At 37.5% G+C, this 19,921-nt stretch overlaps 1 protein-coding gene across 5 annotated transcripts in view; it reads right to left on the reverse strand.

Annotated features, from left to right (window-relative positions):
- Positions 1-19,921, reverse strand: part of LOC149781383 (uncharacterized) — a 52,291-nt gene that overhangs the window by 21,806 nt on the left and 10,564 nt on the right. For 4 of the 5 annotated variants that reach the window (XM_089935473.1, XM_089935471.1, XM_089935474.1 and 1 more), the window contains exons 3-5: positions 19,639-19,862; positions 18,513-18,583; positions 13,256-13,276 (exon numbers count right to left, since the gene is read on the reverse strand). In XM_089935473.1, the coding sequence (XP_089791599.1) occupies positions 13,256-13,276; positions 18,513-18,583; positions 19,639-19,862 (316 nt within the window). The remainder of the gene's footprint in view (positions 1-13,255; positions 13,277-18,512; positions 18,584-19,638; positions 19,863-19,921) is intronic. The other variant, XM_089935475.1, reaches the window with a different exon arrangement.

Genomic DNA, 19,921 nt, shown 5'->3' on the forward strand with positions numbered 1-19,921 from the left:
GTTTTTTCGTATCAGAATAACGCTGATGGAACCCCAGATTGGAACGTCATTGCGTTACCCACTGGGAGTTATCAGATAGAAGAAATCAACAAAGAAATACAGCGTCAAATAAAACGTGTCACCGGAAAAGAATCAAAGATCAGCATAACAGCACACGAGCCAACGCTGTCCACGATCATCGAAATCTCAACGCCGGGTTACCACGTAGACATTTATAACAGTTCAATCAGAACAGTATTAGGATGGCCTCGAAATCCACCACCGGCACCACCGATACCACCCCCTGCACCCGAAAAATCCGATTATATCACTGACGCGAAGTCATATCACGGAATTACACCAGTTTATAGGCCACGTCTGGATGATATAAAAAGTGCAACGGTGGATAGGTGGATCCTGCCTCTTAGTGACGGTGGCGATATTGTGTTGACTTTTACTCGTGCAACATATTCAACGGGAGTGGGAGGATTAGGATTTCGTGTTTATCTGAGCAAAATTACTGAATTTTTTAAAACTATTAATGTGGAGCACCGCACGCAACTAGCGCATCTACGGCAACGCTTCCAAGAACATCTTTCTGATGTAACAGGAGAAATTATTAAGCAAATCGAAATATTAAATCAGATTGCCGCAGATATGGAATATATTAACCAACGAATGATTCAGGTAGTAACTAACAGTAGCTCCATCATTAAACAACAATTTTTGGATAAGTACTCGCTGACCGAAGCTGAACTGCCGAATTTTAAATTACCAGGATATGTTTCCCTGGTCATCTTGCGAAAATTCATCACTGATATCGTCGATGAATACTTCGATGACATACTTGCACAACACAAACGAATACTACCAGAACCCGTTATCTTAGCACACAATAATTCCACAGCGAGCGATGGCCGGCATATTTCTCCGGGCATCGTAGCAATCACTGATGTCGTCGCGGTCAATCTTGTATGTGATGTCATCGATGGCAGTTACAACATAGACACGACAACATCGAATCAAGCCCAGCAAGGGTTTATACTGTATTCATTTACTCCTAGAGAGCCACCTGGATTTTTGATTGTGCAAGAGCCAATCAATCCAGTATCGTTGCGGTGTCATAATCCGACGCTGACAAGGATGAATTTTAAAGTCACTGACCAACAACACAGACTGTTGGACCTGCGTGGGGAGACTGTTAGTATAAACTTGCTGGTGAAATCCTAAGGGATTTTCATCGTAAAAAATCTTCAATTTTTTCAAGGACTTTCTTCTTAAGATTTTCAATTAGCGATATCGCTATCATAATAATGTCCAAAAAATCTTCGAATTACCAACAGTATGATTCCGATGAAGATCTCTCTGACAGTGATTTTGTTGTCAGTGATGAAGATGAAAATGTGTCTGACATTTCCACTGACAGTGATTTCGCTGACAGTGACAGTGAAACACAGCGTGATTGTGAATCACAGTGATTCCGATGATAGCCCGGTTGGCGTTTCCAACGACATCACCATCAGCGACAGCACTGTCATAATAAATTATATTAAATGAACGCGAAAATAATAGTATGTATCAACACGTGAAATGTTCCATCGTTGACAAAAGCGCGCTTGAAGAATTCATCCGAAAAATATTTACCGGAAATCATCCCCCGGGCGTTGTTAAAATAATCATCGATAAGTACGGCAATGATGACTTTTTCCTGACAGATTTTCAGCTGAAGCAACTCCGCGAAAACAATATCACGATGATTATCTCGATAAGATCCTGCAGTAGAAATGTCAAAGACATTTCCATCCTGAAATTCGAAGAATTTCAAAAATATTTTACTTTATATATATTTTTTTTACCACTGGCCAAAGTCACGGATTTGATGGGGTATTTGCTGGTAAAATTTAACAAAACAGACCAAAGTCACAGATTCATAACGGTATTTGCTAGTAAAAATCAACAAAACAGACCAAAGTCACAGATTCATAGGGGTATTTGCTAGGAAAATTTAACAAAACAGACCAAAGTCACGAATTTTGTGGGGTATTTTGCTATGAAAACCAACGAAATCGGACAGTTGCATAATTTACACAGTAAAAAAAAAAATATTACTTTTTTTTTACTTTCGATTTCACTTCTAGGTACCCGATTTCACTTCCTTGATTTTATCAAGGTATCTGACGAAGTCAAGGTGAGGTATTTACTTCCCGTTGACTTCGTGAATGACTTCGTCATCCGTGACAAAGCTATCATTGACTTCAAAATTCTCTGGATTTTCAGCGGACATACAATGCTTTAATTTCCGGACCCGATTGTTAATTATCTTTTTAGTTTCATACTCGGCTGCCAGTGCCAGCCTGATCTTTTCGATTGCACGAGACAGTGGAACAAATTCATTTATTTGTGTCTCCGCTACGCTGGCTAGCGATTTATACAAATTATTTTGGATCATCTTTATGAATCGATATTGAGCAGGAAGAATATAACGCCCTGCGCACTTAGCTTCGTATAATGATTCAAAATCTGACAGAATAGTTTCAACATTTAGTAATATATTAAATCCTTGTTTTTCTAATTTTTTAATAGCATCAATCACATTATTGATATTTTCTTGATTCATATTTATATATATTTTTAAATATTTAAAATAAAAAAACATCACATCTCCTTTGAGTCTCTAGGGTGTCTTATGACATCCTACCAAACTCAGGAGGGGCGGAAACACTACCCCCGATTGAGCTCCTAAACTGCCAAATAACAGTCTAGAAAGCCCAGAGGGTGTGTTTGCGAAACGACGAGACATTCCCCATTTGTGAACCTCCTAGCTTACCATTTGATATGCTAGCAAGGCTCATATGGGGATAACACATAACACATAACTTATCCTAGTACTTAATTCTAACTTATCCTAGGGACGGCACAAACATATAGTATTTACAGTAGAAGCTATTTACAGCAGCAGTTGTATTTACAGCAGTAGAAGCTATTTACAGCAGTTGTATTTTACAATTGTATATATAACTTATCTTAAGACGGTACAAACATATAACTTAATTCTAACTTATCTTAAGACGGCACAAACATATATAACTTATCCTAAGGACGGTATGCGGGGTTATAATTCTACATCCAACAAGTTGCACACGTACCCCTGAAATCAACCCTGTTTCCGGGTAAAAGGTTACCCCGAAACGGGGCGATAACGGAGAAAGTTGTGCAACTTCGTTGGGTTTCGAAACCCCAATATGATATCAGGACGATATTGTATATAAACTGACTGATACTTGAAAGTTCAGAAATAGCTCAGCGTGATTTGTTTAAAACGTATTTTCTTAAATATGATCATGTGGAAACCACAAATGAGCCATAAACCCGAACAAGTGTAATAAAATAGCGATATTGTCTGTGAAAAAAAAAAAATACACGTTTATTCTTGATGCTGTCAAGGATAAAATCATTCTTACGCTGTCACCTTGATAAAAACAAGGGAAGTTATTTACTTCCTTGTGCAGAAAATCATCTGCTGTTACCTGTCGGTGACAACAGGGAAATAATTGTATCATTGACTTGAAAAATCCTTCGGATTTTCATGCAGTCGCTGCAGAGTTATCTCCGTTTGGAAAATCCTCGTGATAACGAAATATAATTTTCTGATTATTATATTTTTTTGCCAACGCGGATTTATATATTTTTTCTGCGACTTTTTGTACTGAGGATGCACAAATACCGAAATACTTGCCAGCTGAGGTTATTGAGCAAAATATTATTTCTTCATTTGTATTTAAATTTATGGAAACAACCTTCTTGGCGTATTTACTATAACAACCAGTATTACCAGCCCTACAATTTTCGCTCTGCGTCACAGCTCTCAGATTGGATAAATTATTATTAAGTTTCTGTCCATCAATGTGATCAATTACAAGACCTTTTTTGATCTCTCCATGGAAACACTCGAACACGAACTTGTGAATATAATAGTTTTTACCGCCAGCAACCCTAAAATGGAGATAACCATCATTATTAACAGCACCAACTGGTTTTCTCCGCCTACAGTGTCTGACTATTCCCTCGCGAGATGCTTCATAATTTTTAATGGTTGGATGTGAGACAAATTCTTGGCTCATTTATATAATAATATATTTGTCTAATTTATAATTTGTCTGAAAACCTAGTTATATAATCACTCTCGGATTTTAGCGCATCTCCGTTATTTTTTTATTGTAATATCGCTTGAGTTCACGATATCGTTTCCCCCCACACCCCGCACATAATTGTGTTTTACCTCTGACACCAATGCCACATCGCAGGCAACGAATAGGTCCTGTGCTTCCTCGTTTGATGCTCTGTATATGTTCACCGCAGAATTCCTTCCTACAGGGCTTACCACAGACTGTTATAGATCCAACTTTTAACCATCTGCAGTTGTTCATTGTATATATAATATTTTCTTATTTAAATATTTGTCTTAAATATAACATGGAAGAGTTTTCGAGGCTAACCGCAGTTGGCGCCGGGAGATTCGATCTTGACAGGCTAAACCCGGATCCACGACGACGGCATCTAACTTATCTGTTCGATATTATCAACGAGGGTAAGAAAGAATTCCGCGACGACAGCGCATCTCATGTATGGTCGACATTTAAAATTATCCGCGACGACGACGATGTCATCGATGAGGACATCATCGATGCTACAATGACTGATGCCCAAGCAAAAACAATTATTGATTATATTGATTTTCATCAACGTGAAAAGAAATATTTTTTCAGAATAAAATTTATTGTCAATGTTGAAGACGATACGTGGATTATCCGTGACAAACTCGACCCTGTTCTTGCTAACGGAAAGACCGCTCTGTTAAGCAGCAATTGTAAACCAGGAATGCTCACCGGGATTGATATACCATATTACGCTCGAGCATATCCTGTAACCGCAGTCATTTATGGAATATATCCTGTAAAAAAACCAAAAATTGATAAACTCGCTCCGATGCGAATGACTGCGTCGACGACTACGTCATCAATGACTACGTCATTCGCGCTGAATTGTGTAGCCGAGCGAGTAATGGAACATTTTAAAAACGCAAAACGAGGAAACGGTTTAACCGATCTGCGACGTGAAAAAATAACATCATGGGGTGAATCGGTTAAGAATACCGGGGCAACAATAAATGATGTTGCTGCGCTATCAAGTAAATTAAAATGCTCAATAACAGTAAAAACACTAACCGGGGAAATATTATACAGTTCGAAGCATTATAAAAAATCAGGAACACCGATTGAAATTATTGATCATAATTCGCACGCGTGGACTGATGCGGTTACAATATTTCCACGAGACCGTGTTGTCAAGTTTTATCATGGAAACATATACAAGGTTATTTACGCGCTGAGTAAAACCGACCCTGTGTCGGTGTGGTTATTTAGGGGCTCCGAAGATTCCGAGTATGATCAATTTGTGAGACCCAACGGAGAATTATACAGAACAGAATCGTTGCACCAACAAATGAAAAAACTCGCAAAAATGTATATGAGAGATGCTAGCGATGAGCAATTATTGGTTAATTGTTTTACAGTTCCAAGTGTTGCCGCTCACGCCGCCAGAGAAAGAAATTTGTGGAGACCAACCCGAAGTCAGTTTCTTTCGGATATACAATTAAGTTGTGTCGAGTATGGTCATGGCGGGTTGTGGAATACCCGATATGACTATCGGGATATGATTTCCGTGGACATGATTGCCTGCTACCCAGGAAGCTTTCTCGGGAACGGCGAGTGCCGTGAATACTTTGCGCGGTTTGGACACCCCACGAACTCGATGACACGAGTCGCCGTAAACGGCAGTTTACCTGACGCTGACCTGACAGGATTTGCTCGTGTGACTTCGTTTGAATTTGCTGCGGGACTTCATCCGTGCTGTTATGTTTGGTTTGGCAGACACTTCGTCGAAAAGCGCTGGGTACCAATAGTGTTATTGCGATACATGCTTGACAGCGGCATACTGGTATCGTTGACTGTCAGTGAAGCAATCATATGTTATCGACCGCAGACATCAGTTTGGTTACCAACACCAGAACGTGTAACTCTCGATGAAGTTATTGAAGAATGGACACAAGCACGTCCAGAAACTCCTATTAATGGTATCCGCGAAGGAGCTCCTGAAATTCTCAAGATTAGGCTCAAAAACAGTGAAATCACAGCGAAAGATCTTGGACGAAGAATAATCGGTAAATTTACTCAGGATGCAGCATTTGATCATAAAATGCATCACTCGCGGTTGATTATCGATGAAGCTGAATTGGATTTTATAATCGCCGACGCGGTTGCCAGAGACATATTTTGTAACAGGGAGGATGTGTTCTTGTCCGACGGGAAAAAGTTGGGCACAATTGTAAGTTATATCGACGGAGAATCGCCTCAATACACACATTTGAGATCTTCAATGCTGGCTTATGTTTCTATAAATTTGTTATCGATGGTAAATCGATTTCCTGGTAACGCAGTCAGAGTTGCCACGGATTCATTTTACATCGACAAGAAATATTCAGAATCACTGACCGATATAATGAAATTCTGCGGCGGAGATGAATGGGGTTCGTGGAGAATAAAAGCCGAGATGTTGCACGAGTATTGTGAATCCGCTGATGTTGCAACAGAGGATGATTATTATAAATCAACGATGCCAGAAATATCTTCCGCACCGTCTGTGGATGATCCAATCACCAGACATAAAACTGTTTATTTGAACGGGCCGGGCGGGTCTGGTAAAACAACTCGAGCGATTGAATTATTTCAAAATTCAGATATGATTGTGCTAACACCTACACACAGACTTGCCAGAGAGATGAAACAGCGAGGAGTCAATTCTTGTACTTATCACAGCTTTTTCAAATATAGCGGCGGTACGTGGACGTCAGATCGAATGGGCACAAAATATATCAATGATATAATAATTTGGGATGAGATATGTACGGTGCCGCTGGAAACGTTAAAAACATTTCTTGATTGGCTGTTAACGAAAAATACCGCAGTCGTTATGTGCGGCGATCACGGTCAACCACCTCCGTTTGTCGGCGCATCTCCGCATGATTGGCTGAGGAATTTTGTTGATTATCACGAAGAAGTGTCTGATGATTACCGAGCACTTGATGCAACACTGAAAGAATTTAAAACACTAATCAGGCTACAACCGAATAAAATTCAATGTGAAATCATGCGCGAGATGATTCCTGAAACTTCGATGAGCGACTTTTTACGCGTGTGGAAACCAGACGATTTGATAGTGGCAAGTAGAAAGATAGTCAGAGACACACTTCAACAACAGCTATTTCGGTTACAAAAAATAAAGTTTCCAATGCTGCCAACGCCGTTATGTTATAGACCAACTGATACGCGGTTACAAAATATAGATGTTGATATTCCAGGAAAGACAGAGAAACAGAATTTAGTATTGAATGATATTGTGTTAGTTGACATCGATGCTGTTGAGGATGCACTAGCGATGAATAAATCCCCATGGACGCTAGGATACGCAATGACCATTCATTGTTCTCAAGGACTAACTATTTCAGATACAACTGTCTGGATCATTGATGATCCAATCGAATGGTCAAACTTAGTCTACTTGGCGGTGTCCAGAGTCAGAAGAATATCTCAACTGCGAAGAATTGTCTTGGAAAATCCTTCGGATTTTAAATCAAACGCTGATAGCGATGAAAACAACAGCATCACCGATGGTGATGTAATAAGAAAAAAACTCGCCGGTTACAAACAGAGTGACAAAAAAAATAATCGCGATTTTGATCTTGACGTTGACTTCGTCGTTGCACTGAAACAACAACAGAATAATCACTGCGCGAGCTGTAATTGTATAATGCTATGGCAGTATTCGAATAAAAATTCAAGACAATTTACCGTAGACAGAAAAGATAACAGTCGCGGTCATACACGTGATAATGTCATGTTGACCTGTCTTGAGTGTAATCGACGTCGGGGTGCCAGCGCTAGTTAAGTCACTTCAGTGATTTTGGCGGCAATTGTGTGTCCTCGGGAATTACCTGAAGTTGCTCACGGGTGAATCCGCATTGAGGAGCAGTTGAATCCAACCTGTAGATTGCTGGTCTGCCAGTGGATCTTGTCACAGTGGATATGTTATGTGTGGTAACACTCCAAATGGGATCAGTCGCTCTTCGTTTACCACCTTCAAGTTCGCCTGGTTCATATAAATATCTTACAGTAACATTACCCAGTATCGGCTGCGCTGAAGAATCATGTCGTACGGGTATATTTTTTTTCGTGATCGCGATGGAAGGTTTCATGTTGGTTGTTCGAGTTATTTCATTATTTAGCGCAGCTATCACGCTTGGTAATCTTGCAACCCATTCGCGCGATCTCGTATCTTGAATAAATTCCTTCGCGTATTGATATCCAAATAACCGCTCAGCAAGTGTTCTATTGAATCGCTCAACAATTGCCTGATCACGGTGAATTTCAGTGTGTCCTCGTCGTATGGTGACGTTATGTTGTTTCATCAACGATGATACCGCACCTTGAAATTCTTTGCCAGGATCAACTTGTAGCAGATGTGGCCATCGTAGACCACCTTGTGGTCCAGGTCCTCGCCGATAAATTCTTTCAAACGCAGAAGCAACCTCAGATGCTGTTTTAGTTGTTAACGGTTCCGCATCTTTGTATCTACTGGCAACATCAACTATGGTTAACACGTACTTGTATGTGCGTCTTCGGATAGTATCATGTGGCAGAAATAATATATCAGCTTGATGAACCTCATTTGGCACACTAACATCGAAATGCGCGAAGTGAATTTGTTTGGGGCGCGGTAGATAAATTTGCCATATTGCCTGTCGGGATAACCAATTTTTGGCAGTAACCGCCGTAACTTTTGCTGCTTCAGCGAGTTTACTAATTGTCGCGTTACCTCTCCAGTATCCGCTTGGGGAATAATAAATCGACTCCATTATATACCAGTACCTAACGCTAATTTACCCTTCATTGCAGTTTTTATCAACCAGGATGCTAACCTTTCTTTGAAAGATTTATCAGGGATGGCATTTAACGCATGAATTAATTTCACGTCCGCGAGATGGCGCTGTTGCAAATCCTTGCTTCGGTAAGCTACATCATGAGCATGGCACGCTGCATCGATAGCGTTTATCGGATACTCACCGGGTTTTGGTTGATCCTGAGCATCAAGTCTGATATCAAGTCGGGTTCCTGGACCACAGTAATTATATCCTGGAAGATGTTTTTCTCCTGGGTATTTAGCCCACGGAGCTCCTGGCAGCTCTGTTAACTTGGCTGCAATATCACCTCCGCTTTTTTTAAAATAAATCTAAATTTTTTTGTGCCACATCGTTCACACTTGCCTGTAAGTGCTTGTCGATTATTTTTTGTTGTAATTGTTGTTGTATCCGTAGTTGGGGTACGTGCTCGGCATTTCACACAATATAAATCCATATTTATTTTATGATATATCTAATGGAGATTACTGACTTTTCTGCGTCAAAGCGACGAGAGCCAATTAAACATAACTCAGTGCTACCAAATTCTGTTCGAATGATTATCATAGGTCCATCTGGGTCAGGTAAGACACAGTTGTTACTTAATTTAATAATGAAGTGGATGAAGTGGGATAAATTATATTTGAAATGTCGAAATAACCCTGTTAGCCAGAAAAGAGGATTTAGTCATCATAGTTTCTGGCTAGAAGGGTTTATTTTGCGAAATAAGACCTTCTATCAGAAATGTTTTTGATAGATGGTCCTGTTGGACGAAACAGTTGGTGGGCTCAGTCTCTCTGCTGCTGTACTCATATCACTGTTACCTCTTGCCATGACTGCAGTAAGTTGGCAGTTTTTTTCTCAAAATTTACTGAAAATGTTTAGCAGTGTATTGACAGCTGAATCTATTTTTATAGACCTCATAAGAAGTCCTTTAGTAAAATCTCTATGTTCATATGACCATGTATTCAGGAGTAGTGATAACAAGATTTTCAAGATGGCACATACTGGTTATCTAAGCAGGACCATCTTTTGGACAAACCAGACATAAGAAGTCTTCTTGAGAAAATCCCATGTCAACATCATTTTATGTTTAGAAGAAGTACTGATAAATTTTCAGGATAGACACCAGTCCAGCACCATTTGAATCTAGGATGTACTAGACATTATTTTAAGTCTTTGAGCAAAACCCCTATGTTGATATAACCATCCATTCTTCTGGAAAAGTGAAAACAAAATTTTAAAGAAGGCCACATATGATGTCCAAGCAGCATCATTTTCAGTTAAGATCAACTGGAATGAATGTGGTTGTAAAGTTGTATATTCAGGTAGTTTAGGAGAATAAGAATAAGAAACGTCTGCTAACAGACATCAAAGAATGGACAACAAGCCATTCCATCTGATCAGAAGAGCTTAAAATGAATACAAACTATTTTATATGGGTTGGGACAAAACTGGATGTTTTCACAAAATATATATAAAATTTGAAACACAACCCTTGATGGATAAAACAGTTACATGTGAGGATTATAACTATGGTGATGGATTAGTACAAGCATCATGGGAATTAAATGGGTCTATGCATCTAGAGGGCAATTTGGGCTAAACAGTCACCATGGAGCTAAGTCACTTTGTTTCGCCTTGATTTCAAGCATTCTCTCACCCCTTTTAACTTTAATACAATGCATTAAAACCTAAAGTAAAATGTTGACAATTTTAGATGTATCTAGGTCTAATATTAATAAAAATAATCATCCAATGAATGTATGAAAAAGTACTTCTACTATGTAAACAGTTGATGATTTTAAATTGAAACCTATGTTCGAGGCTGCCATAACTATGCCATAACTATGTTAATGTACAAAAACTGTAGTGAAACATAATAAGGAAAGTCATAATACTTCCTTTAACACTATTTCACTAGTATTTTAATCACCTGACAAGAAAATAAGCAAAAAGCAAGTTTAGAGTGATTATTTTGATCGGTATAAATTTTAACATTTTACACTCAACTTCAGTTCCACTAACTACACCCTGTTCTGGCTGTTTTGCCCAAATACCCCAGACCAGCATGGTCCTGGGAATATACATACACATCACAAATCTTCATGCAACAGTATGTCATTAGCTTTTTTAAAATATCAATTATCTGCATTAATCCTAGCCTAACCACCTAACTTTAAACATGACTCAAGTTATCACATAAAGTTGGTAAGTACGACTGGTTCTTCCAAGGATAAACAAAGCATTAATAAAAACTACTTTCATCCTGATAAAAGTCACCTCTATTTTTCAAATTCAGCAGGAAATGTATCTGCAAACATGGTACAACTTAAGAAATCTTCAAAATGCATGGATAAATACCCAAATCAACAGGTCTCAATTCCAATGGAACATAGAGGTATTCAAAGATCATCTAGTTTTTTTAATATAAATTCTCATACTGTAAATACTCACTTAAAACTTGGACCAAAATGCAAACAACATAGACCAAAACCTGCCATCATATAATGCACCTGCAGATCAGGGTCTATGTTGTTTCTGCTAGTAGTGTGTAGGCACACTCAACTTCTAAGTGAATAGATATGGCACTTATCTTTGGCTTCAATTAACGAAATCTTCCAGAAGTTAAATGAAATTCATGACATACAATGTACAACACAGATGGTCAGACACTGTTAACACTGTATACTCCCTCCCAAAAATATGGCAGGGACATAAACACATGACTTTAATACCCTATTTCTGCAAACAGGAGGATGAAAATGTTTTAAAACTACACTGTCAGTATTTGCAGCAATGCCCATTCTTAATGTTATGAAATTTTCTTAGACAAATTATCCATCTGTCACCTGCAAAATCATCTCTTTCAAGGATAGAAGCTGGCAATTTTACTTAATCAAAACGATACAACCAGCTTATCTTTTGAGTATAAGGTGTGGGGAAAGTTTTAAGCTTTATGGCATGACATGGAAAGAGTAATGATGACATCCACTAGTTTGTTAGAGAACAGTTAGGTAAAACATCCCAAATTTTGTTTTCAAGCACTTAGAAATTTACAAAGTATGTTTCAACCTTCTCAATATCTTTTCAAACAAGAGGCTCAAATTTCAAAAGTACATGACTGGGCAATGGCTTGATCAATCCAACAATGTAACAAAAAATATAACAAACTTGTAAAGGCAGATGACTCTCATGTTACATAGTTTAAATATTGATGGTTGTGAAAGCAGATGACTCTTGTGTTACAAAGTTTAAGTGTTGATGGTTGTGAAAGCATATGACTCTCATGTTACAAAGTGTAAATATTGATGGTTGTGAAAGTAGATGACTCTTGTGTTACAAAGTTTAAGTGCTGATGGTTGTGAAAGTAGATGACTCATGTTACAATGTGTAAATACTGATGGTTGTGAAAGTAGATGACTCTTGTGTTACAAAGTTTAAGTGTTGATGGTTGTGAAAGCAGATGACTCTCATGTTACAAAGTGTAAGTGTTAATGGTTGTGAAAGTAGATGACTCTTGTAACAAAGTGTAAATGTTCATGGTTTTTAAGCAACTTCTGGCTGCTTAAGAGAACAGTGAAACTTTTCCAATCCCATGTGACAATGAGATTGCAAGTGACAGATGTTGCATTGTAAAAAGGTTATAAAAAACAAGATTAAATAAAATCATCCCAGAAAGGAACCCATTTCTTCTCACTAAGTGAAATTACAATCATTATGTACTTATGTCCAATTTAACAGTGGCATTAATTGACCAAATATTTCACTACATGTTTGTTTTTTATGACTGTAGTAGACAGCACTTACGACTCTGTCTAGTATATGGACTAACTCAAATTCTGAATTTCGTTCCATATTCTAGCAGAGGTAATTGCTTTCACAGCAAATCATAATCTCATTAGAGTGTTTGCATTATAGCTCTCTGAGTCAATGAAAGATCTGTACCAAGCCATTTTCCATCAGATACTGCCACCAACAATGGTTTTCATTTCTACCTCTACTGCACCAAAAACACCAGATGCAACAGCAGCCTTTGGTGTAATGTGAAACATATAACAAACCAAGAAATTCAGTATCTCCTTGAAACATTTTTGAGGTTCATCCAAATAGTATGCCTACTGTATAGCAAGTAAGCTGTGAAAAAGACTCTGATATAATCTTAAGTCTATTCAGTTTGAGAGAAAATAGGTTCCTGGGTTTAGTTTGGGGCCTATAACAGTCCCCATAAATAACATGTTTCAACCCCTGGTAAAATGCTACCTGACAGGAACCGGGCTTTACCTGTTAAGAAAAATGTTGATATAAAAATGACTGAATAATTTTTCACACATTTTAACTGTGTTATGCATGTAAAGCTTTATAGATAAGAATTTTATTTTGGCATATATATATATATATATATATATATATATATATATATATATATATATATATATATATACACACACACACACACACACACACACACATACATACACGCAAACACACATATACATTCACTGAAGTAGACTGTGAATACTGCAAAAGAAAAACATACAATACCAGACTGAATAATAATCATCAAGACAAGAAGGTTCATCATGTTTAAGAATGCCAAAACTTGTTCAAGGTAACATTATTAGGCTTTATTTGACAGTTTTCTCACAATGATTTAGTACTATCATTTCAAACATGCACAGAACATCCAGCTCTTTTCATGATATCATAACTTACATTAAATATGCCCTCATACAACAAAGAATATATCTATGGCAAAAGCAAATACATTGACAACTTAGGACTAAATGCTTCAAACGAAAACTAGTCAAATAATTTTCTTTGTAAATACATACCCAATTATAACACCTTAGGAGAACTACTACTACCTTGCAAATCAAACCCTCCCAGGTTAAGACTTTTAGCTAATAAGCATAAATTTATCTGCCCATCTTGGTGGACAGGCAGAGTGACCTCCCTTGGTAAAGGGATTGGCATCAAATCCCATGAATATATCAGTTACTAATGTGGCAGAAGAAATGCTCTCTATATGTATGTAACTGTGGGGCGGCTGATGGGGGGAATGTGTATTATGATTGGATATGTATTTGTGAAGAAACATATTTTACAAGAAAAAATTAGTTTCTTCTTTAAATATGTTACCCTAATCATAATACCTTAGGAGAATAGGTAAGAGTTGGAGCGAGGTGCCATCTCCAGTCCCATAAGGTATGTGAAACAGTATCAAGGTAAACCAACTGGAGAAGACTCCATCTATCAGGAAGTGGATTCCAAAAAGGGAAAATTTTACCACTGTCAAATCCAGCAGGAAGTCATGAAACCACATCTTATGAAACTGTCAAATGGCCTGCAAAAGTGACTTGTTGTGCCACAGCTATAAGTTCCACTAGATCGAGTTGAGCACTTTGGGATGAAAGATCTCAGAGGCAAAAACTGGGGAATGTGGACTCTGAGCTGAAGTATCAGAGTAGACAGTGATTTCATTACAAAAGTCTGGTTACCCTTGGAGCCTGTTCTAGGCAATGGAAGAGGGTACCATCATGAGTGAAACTGACCTGTCTTGTTGGAGCTGAATATAATTTGGGTCCACTGATGAGGTAGGTATTAGGCGTATTCTGCCTGCCACCATTAATGCAAATGAGGAAGTAGGTCTAGTATGAAAGGTAAGTCAATGATGCCCTTGCAAGTGGGGGGCTTCATAAGCGATATTGATCCATCATGTTGGAACTGTAAGCAGATGAGTACAAAAAAAAGTATTGCTATTTGTGCCTGCTGACTGCCAGAGTAGTGAGGAGGCAGGATTTGTATGATTGGTGAACTAATCAAGCTCTTGAGAGAGCAGTTCAATTGGTGTCTTGTTTCACCAGTTTAATCCCCATGAAAAGTCCACCTGGGCATCGGTCCTGTGCCACTGGCCAGGTGAAATCCAAACAAATAGAAGATAAAACATGTCTTTCATGCAGTATCCACTCTTCTACGATAGCTCAGTGTGCTAGTGATGGTAGAATGGTAAGTTTAACTGTGATGGGTGCTAACTGTTTCTCATCAGATCCTAGAAAGTTAAATACTGTGGTATGAATGTCTCCATTGGAATAAAGTACTCTGGAGTGAACCACAGAAATTATATTCCATTGCCTCCCTATATTGACCCAGTTGGTCCTTTATTTCCTTTTTTAGTAGAATAATCAGGATCAAGAGGTACTAAGATATGTTTAGTTCCTGTATCACGTTCAGAATCCAAGGTGTTTAGATGTGTATACATTCAGCCATTCCAAAGTATAGGGAGCAGCAATTAGCCTGGCCCTTGGACCCAGGATTGGTGTGACAAAGGTTGGGACTGTTGGCATTCCACTTTGTCAATAATGTCCGTCATAAGTCAATCCAATTTGGCATGTATCATTTGAAACTGAGGGATGCAAAGGATATTCACTTTTTACAAGTTCATGCTTGCAGAAATATGAGTCTGCTAATACATTAGCCTACCTTGCTTTGCAGAAAATTTTTAAAAACTTGGTAAAGTAAACATGTGTATGCATTAATGGCATCCTGTGAAAGGGTTGCTATGCATAATATGATTCATTCCAGTGTATTCTGGTAATAGAGGAAAGGCTAGCATACAAAATAAAATTAAAGACTTTCAATGAGATATCCATTTTTCAATGTCTTTCAATGACTGTTAATGACCATGCAGACACTGCTTAGGTTGAGGATCAACTGATAAGATCTGCACTGTAGATGAAAGAGCTGTGGACAAAGGCTTCGTATATGTGCTGAACATGATACAGAGTCCACAAGAACTACTGTTTGATCCCAAGGTCTTCATGGTAAATCTTCTCCAATCAGCCATGAAAGATTGGAGTCTTCTTCCTACTAGAATCTGAGATAAGGACAGGATGTGGGGACTGTATGTTATTGAGATAGGGATGGTCTCATGAAAACACTGGTGGAAGCAATGCTAGCAGATGACCTAATGAAGGCAAATGAAGCATCAATACATATTATCAATTCATAATACTACCTATAGGAAGGCTGTTAATGATGGCCTGGACAGAAAAATCTGTAAAGCTTGGCATCCAGATGCTAAATGCATTGGAATAGAAAACTTGCCTGTATGTATCTGGTCATAGAATTAATTTAAGATAAGAGCTTTCTATAGCCCACTACAGTCTTGCATGCACATATAAATTAAAACTATAGCAATAACTATTGTGCACAAGCTACTGGTGCATGTATGTAGATACCAGCAAGTGAAAGAAAAAGTGCTTTAATGTAAAGGCAGAACTTTGTCGTCACGAGAAGATAGAAATGTTGGAAATATAGAAAAGTATAATTACCTTTGACGTGAAGAAGTACTATAGTAGCTAATATATTCATGGAATTTGTTGCCAATTCCTGTATGAAGGGGAGATCACTCTGTCCAACAGCCACCTAGGTGGGCAGATAGCTTTTAGATTTTTAGCAAAAAGGTTTTAGCATGGCAGGGATGGATTTGCGAGGTCGTAGTTGTTCTCCCAAGATATTATGATTGAATAATGTACTTAAAGAATAAACTGTTTAGAATAATTTTAATAATTATGAATTTCTTTATGTACTTTCAGTCAGTTTGTTTGCAAATTCACTTATCTTGGAAAAGCATGTAATGATACAGCAGTGCAATGGAAAAGCATATGCTGCCCACAAATCAGTATGGTGTATGCCATATGACTTTCAAGATATATTGTATGCAAAATTGTTTTTATTATCTTTTTTGAGCCCATGTTGTGAGAAAAAATACATGTACATCAGTCCCTCATTGTAAACTGTGTTGTGTGTGTGATTTAGATTTGTATCATAGCTTTAACAATTTTAGACATGTCACCATGATGTCTGCAGTGTGGCAGTTTATAGTGGTATCTAGCACTGGGGCATCATGCCACTGACAAGTGACATCATGTCCCACCCAGTCACATTATTCTGACAAAAGGCTGACCAGTCCAAATATTAACCTCTTAATACTTAGAGCCAAGCGAGACAGCTGTTAGTACCATTTTTATAAATCTTTGGTATGACTTAATAGGGTTTCAAATCTGTGACTTCCTGCATCAGAGGCAAATGCTCTAACCACTGAGGACACTGGAGTGGTCTAAATCAGGCAAAACATTAACTATCCGAGAGGTATAAGCACAATTACTGCTATTATAAGTGGCAAAAATGTGTAATCTGGGCAAAAAAAGTGTGTGTGTGTGTGTGTGTGTATGTGTGATTTGGATTTTTAATGTAGCTTTAACAATGTTCCAGCTATATTACTACGATGTATGCAGTGTGGCAATGTATAGTGATGTCTAGCACTGGTTTATCATGCCGCAGACATGTAGCACAATGTCCCACCCAGTCACATTATCCTGACCCAGGCCAACCAGTCCTAACACTAACCTCTTAATGTTGAGTGCCAAGCGAGGTAGCTGTTAGTACCATTTTTGTAAGTCTTTGGTATGACTCGGCTGGGGATCGAACCCATGAACTCCTGCTTCTGAGGTGGGCGCTATAACCACTAGGCCACCAGAGTGGTCCGAAAAAGTGTTATCTATGTATTATATGCCAGAATTACAGCACGTATGAAAAAGATGCATTTCTAATACTAACCTGGTTCTGTAGCTAGTAAAAATTCTCGTCACAAAGGTCAAAATCCATATGGATTAGAACCAGAATACAAACACAAAATACACTGAAAAATTATTTATATTCAGCACTCACTTCAACTAGTCTACATGGTGTTAACTTTGGCTGAATGATTGTGAACTGGAATCCTGCAATGATCATGGTGAGGTGCTCAGTATGCTGTATTACATTACTTCTACATTCTTCTTTTAAAGTTTGTAAAGCGGTGTTGATTTGTCCCTTTTTCTGATCTGACAGGTTTTGAAGTTTGAAAGGATCCATCTGCTCTAATATTTTCCATCATATAACATCCACAACTAACACTGTAAACTGTTTCACTTTACGTCTGGTGTCAATTTGTTTAAAAATATGGAATGGTTCATTAACTAAATAGCATATCAATAAAATTATCTGTTAGGCAAAGTACACTTTTTAAGAAACCAGTCTGTTTCCTTGGAAAGGGGTCATATACAGTTGCTATAAACAGCAAATAAGGAAAGTGATTTTATGCTATTCTTACGGAAAGTCTGTTTGCTTTTTGCAAATAGCATGTCAGAACCTGATTAAAAAATGCAAGATTTAGTGATAGCAAGTATGTCTTGATCTTGTGGAGGGGAGGGGGCTACCTCTACAAAATTAACCTTCCTTTTTCCTCATATATTATCAGCAGTACAATAGAACCTGTCTTGAATGACCACCCCTTCTGCCAAAACATAACAGTCTCTCAATACAGGTGGTCTCTCATGACAGGTCATAACACTATATAATAAATATCTGTGTATGGAGAAACTGGTCTCTCAAGACAGGTGGTCTCTCAGAGCAGTGGTCTCAAGACATGTTTTACTGTTTTATATGTGTAAATTTAGTGCATGTATTTACTCACTGGTATCCTCCAACGCCTTTGCTACCACTGGGTCTTCTTTGTCTCTATTTTCCCAAAGGTATTGTGGGCCTCTAAAAATAATAAAGTTAAATTCTAACATGCCTGCAAATCTAACAGAGTTTCTGATTGGCTGAATTTCAGAATTTGCACAATAAAATCAGTGATGTACTGTCTCAAATTCTGATGTCATGATGACATCAGTACTTTCCCAGTAATATATTACCAAAGAGAATTAAATTTTCTGTCACATTTTTTTAAGTGTGTTAGAAGGGAATAAGTCTTATGTTGGTGGATCTGAGGACAAAGATGGTGGCTTTACTTATGCATATACCTATCTTAACAATTCTGCTGACAAGCTGCAGGTCAAATGTAAAATTGGAACCACTATTTAATGTCCCCAAATCTCAATACAAAACTCTTCTCCAATACAAATAATGCAAACTTTTCACAAGGACAGTTAAAAAGATTTAATCATCTTAAATTCTCTAACAACTTTTCTATGTTTTAATTCAAGAAGTGAAAAGGCATTCAGCATTTTAGGCAGGCAAGGCAATTTTCCATAGCAGGTTTATGGGAAAACAATTTTTTTTTATGTCATATTAATTTATAAATATATTTGTAAATCAATTTTACCTTCATAACTACATCTACTTTACCCGATATATATATATATATATATATATATATATATATATATATATATATATATATATATATATATATATATAACCATAAATCCTAAGTGCTTTAATTCTGACAAACATCATATCTCTTTTATGAAAAACACTTTTAAGACATATTCATAAAGCACATAATATTTTGCAATGAAAACTCATGTTTTTGTAATTGTTGAAACTTAATGTAAGACTAATTTTATTATTTATGCAGCATTATATATTTTTACAATTATAATCCTAAATGCCATACATGTATTTCCCAGACAATTATTCTATTTTTGTTTATACTGTCAATTCACCAACTTCATGGATTTCTTAATTGATACAAAAATTTAAACCATGAAGCTAGATAGTGATACCTATGAATATAAATATATTCAGAGTAATCACCTGAGGAGAATAAAATAGAAAAGTTGGTTGACATGGAAATATTTTCACTTCATACTCACTCCATATAGTAATCATTAATACACTCATCCTTATTCCTACGTCGGAATTCTTTCAACTCATCAAAGAAATTTTCTGACAGGTCCATCGCAGCAGGATCATTTTCAATCAAGGCAGCAATCCAATCATAACCAAGTAGCCGCTGGTCTTGTTGCTCAGTCATGTTGAGCTGTTGAAAAGATCTGCTGGGTGATCCTGATGTTCTGAAACTAACTTTGCTTGTGGACTAGAATGAAAATGGACACAGAAGGAGAGCTAAACACAAACATTTTATGAAATCACTGA

Source organism: Sinohyriopsis cumingii, chromosome 15 (assembly GCF_028554795.1).
Source record: "Sinohyriopsis cumingii isolate HCF-2022 chromosome 15, ASM2855479v2, whole genome shotgun sequence".
NCBI lineage: Eukaryota > Metazoa > Mollusca > Bivalvia > Unionida > Unionidae > Sinohyriopsis > Sinohyriopsis cumingii.